Source organism: Salvelinus sp. IW2-2015, linkage group LG18, assembly GCF_002910315.2.
Source record: "Salvelinus sp. IW2-2015 linkage group LG18, ASM291031v2, whole genome shotgun sequence".
Taxonomy (NCBI): domain Eukaryota; kingdom Metazoa; phylum Chordata; class Actinopteri; order Salmoniformes; family Salmonidae; genus Salvelinus; species Salvelinus sp. IW2-2015.
In genome coordinates this window covers 55,522,644-55,530,130 of record NC_036858.1, presented here as the reverse complement: position 1 = coordinate 55,530,130, position 7,487 = coordinate 55,522,644, and the positions used below count along the sequence as shown (strand labels likewise).

Sequence of the window (7,487 nt, the reverse complement as noted above, 5' to 3'; positions counted from 1 at the left end):
GCGGCTGGACCTCACTAATTGCAGGATTTCATCTGGAGAGAGAGGGGAGAAAGAGGTCAAGGCGTAGGGTAGTTTTGTGAGAGTGTGACCAGTAGACCCAATAGGCTGAGTGAATGAGGAGCGGATGTCGTCAACCTTCTTTTCAAAGTGGATGGAGGAGAAGGTGGAAGAGTTTCATCCAAACTGATGAAATTTAGAATGATAGAAAGTGGCTTTAGCAGAAACCCACCTATGTCAACAATTTATCTTCTTAAAAAATGTTCTTAAGATTTTAAARCTAACCCTACCTTATCCACACTGCTGAACTTATGCCTAAACCCTAACCTTAAAATTAAGACCAAAAAGCAAATTTTTCCGATATAGCCAATTTTGACTTTGTGGCTGAGGTAATTAGTGAAAACCCTTGTTAACATTCAAAAAGTGTCTCTCTTTCCATTTCCCCTCAAAACCGGAACATCATYTTGGGGAGGCTAACACTGTCGTTGAGTTTATCAGACAGCCAATGGGCTGCCTTTAAATTCCTCTATGAACAAAAGTTGTCGCCTAGGCTATTACTTATCAAGTAGATTATGGGCTTGCAGACATGTTTTGGTACCTTTACCCAYATCTGTGTCTTGACACAATCCTGTCTCGGCACTCTACAGACAATTCCTTRGACCTCATGGCTTGGTTTTTGCGCTGACATGCAATGTCAACTGTGSAACCTTATATAGACAGGTGTGTGCCTTTCCAAATCATGTCCAATCAATTGAATGTACCACAGGTGGACTCCAGCTCAATTTTGAGTCTCATAGCAAAGGGTCTGAATACTTATGTAAATAAAGTATTTCTGTTTTTTATTTTTAATACATTTGCAAACATTTTTTAAAAAACTGTTTTTGCGTTGTCATTATGTGGTATTGTGTGTAGATTGCTGAGGAATTTGTTTTATTTAATCCATTTTAGAATAAGGCTGTAACATAACAAAATGTGGAAAAAGTGAAGGGGTCTGAATACTTTCCGAAGGCACTGTAAATCAGTCAAGGTTATTTGTATTGTCCCAAAATGTGGTACACATYTTGCAAACCCTGTCAAGACAACATATGCAAGAACATTATTATCGACTTCACGGTGGCATTATAACGGGCATGTTTATACCTCTTGATCTGTTTGACTTAGAGTGATGAAATTTGGCATACATGGTCAGGCATATAAGTCTAGCTAACCCACACAATATCTCAGACGAAGATTTGGTGAATGATGCATCTTGCCATAAAATTCCATCATCTACAAAATTACACTGATGGGCCCAAGGGGGGGTCATAGTAATCCACTGTACGTACATTAGTCACACGCGATATCTCAGACACCACTGGCTCGATTTTGATGAAACTTAGGTGAATAATGCATCTTGCCATAGAGATCCGTAATTTACAAAATTACACTGATTGGCCCAAGGGGGTGCTGTATCATTCGTGTGGGACGACATGTTTACTGTTGCTTTGTTATAATTAATTTAATAGGATCTCTATGATATAGACACTGTCATCGATAGGCTATGGCTATTTATGTGAATGCAAAGCTTCTTCATGATTCCTCATCCATAGACGTAATCCAAACTGATAACACGTTTCTTTGTTCCTGAAAGAATAAAAACTAATCTCATGAAAGTAGGTCAACTATAAAACCCTTCTAAGTTAAATGTAGCACACAATTGTGAATATAAGAACATTACATTCATTGTTTTACATTTGACCATGATGCCTTCAGCCCCTCAGGGAATAACAGAACATAAATTAAAAGACAATGCCCTCTGGCGGTGTGTACCAACGTTGAGCTCTCTCTCTCTCGCTCTCTCTCTCGCTCTCTCTCTCTCTCTCGCACGCACGAACAGACACACACACACACGCAATATTCCCAGTGAAGTGAGAGACAAATACAAAACATTTTAGAAAATATCATTTTTATGCAGCATACATCAAATACAACATTTGGCATTCTCACAAGAAACTACTGACCAGGTAAATAACATATTGTAATATTCTGAGTAAAATACTCAAGTTCATATTCAAATTGGCAACCTGAAATAACTTCAGCAGCATAATATTATGAAATTGTATTATTATATATCTGAAAGCAGGTGTGAGTTATTTGCATGGAAGCATTGTGTTGTTTGATTAACACATCATATGCTTTTGAACGCTGTATTTAAACCCATTTGTTTTTGTGTTCCAGGCAGCTTCTCACAGGAAGTGAATGTTGTCTGGAAGCATGGTGGGTTCCAGGTTGTGCCGGAACGTGTTATGGCTTTGTTTGGTGAGAGCACATTGCTAATTGAGTTTGGTCAAGCTGAAATTGAGCTCTTGTAAAAATGGACGCCTGCCTCCTGGGCTCTATCACTTCCTGGGACCCTTTTTGTTTTGTTTGGTTTGTATATCTGTGGTTGTAACTAGCATGGGTTTTAAAGTTAAAAGTTAAAGAGCATGCTACGAAGTATGGAAAATAATTATGGAATTGAAGTAAGAATTTTAKCTGAGAACATGCTTAAACTTTGATCGCAATTTATGTGGAGAAAACCATGCCATAGAAAATAAGTGTTTGAAAACATAATTTTGTTGTCTGCCTCTGCTTCACTCTGCCTGCTCAACCCAGACTTAGAACCCAACACTTTCCACCTTGTGACACATGCATGTCACWGCATTTTAATGATAACACAGTGTCATGGGTCCTAGGGGAAATGTGTTAATCTTGAGACAGCTCTCCCTTGTAAAAGGGGGGAAATGTTTCTATGGCATTTCTGTACTTGTGTAAAAGATAAATGCAAAAACCTCAAAGCCAATTCTCCCATACTCATCCGAAGCTGATTAGTTGATGTACTTCCCTCCCTGTAAGTTCCTTGCTGTGTACTGCTTAGGTGGCACCTCTTCACTCCCCTTGGTTGTACCTGGCAGAGCTGATGCAGATCGGGGGAGTATAGAGTCAGAGGGGAGAGAAAGAGGTATCTGCATCAGAAGTAGCTACAGCAACCAGACTTTTCCTTCTGAGACTCAATGTATTCATGAATCTGGAACGTGGGCTCGTTGGGCTGCTGGCCATGTACTGCCCTGTGCTTCAGCTCCCTGCAGAAGGGAAAGAAAGATGGATGGATGGATGGATGGATGGATGGATGGATGGATGGATGGATGGATGGATGGATGGAGGAAGGGATGGCAGGATGAGCACAAAAAAAGTGAGGGAGACATTTTTTTTATTGTTCACATAGAGTAATTCCATGACGCCAGTGTGGGTGTAGTAAGAGAGTATCTGTGTTGTCACTTACTTTGCCACTGCAATGAAAGCCAGATCAACGTTCACCCCAGTCTTGGCACTTGTCTCCATGAAAGGAACAGAATACTCCTTGGAGAGGAAAACAGATCTATTACGTTCAACTTGGGTAAGGATTGGATTGTCAATTTAGAATACTGTGTGCTTAATCCTAAATTGAAATTAGGATCTACATATTGGCGTAACTGTAAATGTTGCACATATCTGTTCTTGGCATCAATGCATGATTTACTTCACAGGGGACCATGCTGCTCACCCTGGCAAGCTTCTCTCCTTCGTCTCTCCTGATCACTCTTTCACTGGCCATGTCCGCCTGTAGGGGGAAAAGAGATTCACACCATTGGAGAAGAGAAAMSCCAAAATATCCAAATAGGCCAAATATCTTAGTGTCAACAGAGTAAAACACAATGCACTTTCATTATCTGAACGTCTCATTTCTGTTGAATAACTGGAAAGAATAACCAGCTTGAGTGAGTCAGAGAGTGTGTCCAATCATTTGTGTGTGGTGTTATGTGAGGTAGGGCGAACAGCACACTTCTCCGTTTCTTCCACTACAAAAAGCTTTTCAGGCCTATCCATTTCGTCCATTCCTCTCACCTTGTTGCCCAGCAACATGATGACTACATCCCTCTGTGCATACTCATGAATCTCTGTAAGCCACGCCTACAGAGGGAGAAACAGCCAATCAGAGGACAAGAAGGGAGGTTGCGGGAACACAGCTAATGCTGAGTTCGTAACAAGTGGGAAACRCGAACAATACTACAGTACCTGTAAACTGGGAGCAACGAGTATTGCTTTAGGGTTGAGTTCGTGGCCAACTACATTGCAGACGCATGCCAGATCTTACCACGCATGGATAGGTACAGTGTATTCAGATCCCTTGATCTTTTCAACATTTTGTTACGTTACAGCCTTATTCTAAAATGGATTAAATAAACGTTTGTCCTCATCAATCTACACACAATACCACATAATGACAAAGCGAAAACATGTTTTTTGAAATATTTGCTCATGTWTTAAAAAAACAAAACAGAAATARCTTATTTACATAATTATTCAGACTCTTTGCTATGAGACTCGAAATTGACCTCAMGTGCARCCTGTTTCCAATGATCATCCTTGAGATGTTTCTACAACTTGATTGMAGTCCACCTGTGGTAAATTCAATTGATTGGACATGATTTGGAGAGGCACACACCTGTCTATATAAGGTCCCACAGTTGACAGCGCATGTCAGAGCAAAAACCAAGCCATGAGGTCGAAGGTGTCACTGCCCTGGTGCATTGGGATACTTTTTAGACCAGAGGAAAGAGTGCCTCCTACTGGCCCTCCAACACCACTTCCAGCAGCATCTGGTCTCCCATCCAAGGACTGACCAGGACCAACCTTGCTTAGCTTCAGAAGCAAGCCAGTAGTGGTATGCAGGGTGGTATGGTGGTGGCAGCATCATGCTGTGGGGATGTTTTTCAGTGGCAGGGACTGTGAGACTAGTCAGGATTGAGGGAAAGATGAATGGAGCAAAGTACAGAGAGATCCTTGATGAAAACCTGCTCCAGAGCACTCAGGACCTCAGACTGGGGAAAAGCTTCACCTTCCAACAGGACAACGACCCTAAGCACACAGACAAGACAACGCAGGAGTGGCTTCGGGACAAGTCTCTGAATGTCCTTGAGCAGCCCAGCCTGAGCACAGACTTGATCGGATTGGAGAGACCTAAAAATAGCTGTGCAGCGACGCTCCCCATGCAACCTGACAGAGCTTGAGAGGATCTGCAGAGAAGAATGGGAGAAACTCCCCAAATACAGGTGTACCAAGCTTGTACCGTCATACCCAAAAATACTCTACGCTGTAATCGCTGCCAAAGGTGCTTCAACAAAGTACTGAGTAAAGGTTCTGAATACTTATGTAAATTTGATAGTTACTTTTTTTTATTTCATTGCAAACATTTCTAAAAACCTGTTTTTGCTTTGTCATTATGGGCTATTGTGTGTAGGTTGATGGGGGGGGTGGGAATTGTTTAATAAATCTTAGAATAAGGCTTTAACGTAACAAAATGTGAATACCTTCCAAACGCACTGTATTTAACATTTCAGCTAATAACATCATATGATACAGTAATCTAGTGCCCAACTGCGCAGTCAATGACGTGGAATACAACTTTTGGTTGATACAATGCAATGTAGTCGGGCAGGAACTCGGCCATTTAGTTTTCACATGCACAAACACACACATTATTGTTCATGTCAACACTTTATGGTATCAGTTTACATTTCAGGCAATATCCTCCTCATAATTGGTATGATTAGTCATTTGTCTTTATAATATTACAATTCTGCAGGGCATCACCAGTTAAAGACATTATAATGGCAGAGGTGTCAGGCAGAGACCAAGACTCACCCGTATGTTGTCAAAGGAGGATTTGCTGGTGATGTCATATAAAAGGAGTAAGGCTGTGAGAAAGAAAGAAAAAACATGAAATGTAGCTCTATGAATAATAGATGAATGTATATGATATAAATAACTAAAGTTATAATCAAGTATCTCCTTATGGCTGAGATCCCTGGCCAGTCTGGCCAGAACCAGATTGATGGCTTGACAAGACTGTTTTACTGTAGGTGTCCCTGTAGAAGGTGTAACAGGGTTCGTTGTGATATCCACTTGACACTGCAGAAATATGTATTCAATGTTTGTGTATTCCTATTGGTTGGTTGAATTTACATATCAATAAGGTATATTGCCATTGGTCATGCTTGCAGATAGGGGGAGATCGTAAATTCTTCTCAGTCTGATATTGACATGCAAGTGATAAATCACGTTCTGAAATAGTGCATTCTATTTATGTGTTTACAATGTGTATGAGTTTATTATGTGTATATATACTTTATATATACAGTACCAGTCAAAAGTTTGCAAACATCTACTCATTCAAGGGCTTTTCTTTATTTTTACTATTTTCTACATCGTAGAAAAATGGTGAAGACATCAAAACTATGAAATAGCACATATGGAATCATGTAGTAACCAAAAAAGTGTTAAACCAATCAAAATGTATTTTTCAAAGTAGCCACCCTTTGCATTGATGACAGCTTTGCACACTCTTGGCATTCTCTCAACCAACTTCATGAGGTAGTCACCTGGAATCTATTTCAATTAACAGGTGTGCCTTGTTAAAAGTACATTTGTGGAATTTCTTTCCTTCTTAATGCATTTGAGCCAATCAGTTGTGTTGTGACAAGGTAGGGGTGGTATACAGAAGATAGCCCTATTTTGTAAAATACCAAGTCCATATTATGGCAAGAACAGCTCAAATAAGCAAAGAGTAAGGACAGTTCATCATTACTTTAAGACATGAAGGTCAGTCAATCCAGAAGATTTCAAGAACTTGAACGTTTCTTCAAGTGCAGTCGTCAAAAACGATCAAGCGCTATGAAGATGAAACTGACTCCATGAGGATCCCACCAAGAAAGGAACCCAGATACCTCTGCTGCAGAATAATTCATAGATAACTGCACCTCAGATTGCAGCCAAAATAAAATGCTTCAAAGAGTTCAATAACAGACAAACTGTTCAGAGGAGACTGCGTGAATCCACTTCATGGTCGAATTGCTGCAAAAAACCAATACTAAAGACACCAATAATAAGAAAGACTTCTTGGCAAGAAACATGATCAATGACATTAGACCGTGAAATCTGTCCTGTAGCTGATGAGTCCAAATGAGATGCAGATGCACGTAGGTGAAGATATCTCCGCATGTGTGTTCCCCGTGAAGCATGGAGGAGGAGTGTGATGTGTGTTGTGCTTTGCTGTGACACTGTATGATTTATTTAGAATTCAAGGCACACTTAACCAGCATGGCTACCACAGCATTCTGCAGCGATACTCCATCCCATCTGTTGTGCTTAGTGGACAATCATTGTTTCAACAGGACAATGACCCAACACACCTCCAATCTGTGTAAGGGCTATTTTGACCAAGAAGGAGAGATGATGGCTCCTGCATCAATGACCTGGCCTCCACAATCCACCGACCCCTAAACCACCTTGAAGATGGTTTGGGGTGAATGGACCGCTGGTGAAGAAAAGCAGCCAACAATGCTCACCATAATAATATGTTGGAACTCCTTCAAGACTGTGAAAAAGCATTCCAGGTGAAGCTGGTTGAGAGAAGCCAAGAGATGCAAACT

At 40.7% G+C, this 7,487-nt stretch overlaps 1 protein-coding gene across 2 annotated transcripts in view; it reads right to left on the bottom strand.

The window, feature by feature from the left end:
• Positions 1-2,780: 2,780 nt before the first annotated feature.
• The window catches only part of LOC111977456 (ras-related protein Rab-37), a 30,362-nt gene continuing 25,655 nt past the window's right edge, over positions 2,781-7,487 (bottom strand). The window contains exons 5-9 of one of the 2 annotated variants that reach the window (XM_024006892.2): positions 5,701-5,753; positions 3,901-3,966; positions 3,560-3,616; positions 3,299-3,375; positions 2,781-3,098 (exon numbers count right to left, since the gene is read on the bottom strand). In XM_024006892.2, the coding sequence (XP_023862660.1) occupies positions 2,987-3,098; positions 3,299-3,375; positions 3,560-3,616; positions 3,901-3,966; positions 5,701-5,753 (365 nt within the window). In that variant the 3' untranslated portion in view covers positions 2,781-2,986. The remainder of the gene's footprint in view (positions 3,099-3,298; positions 3,376-3,559; positions 3,617-3,900; positions 3,967-5,700; positions 5,754-7,487) is intronic. The other variant, XM_024006893.2, reaches the window with a different exon arrangement.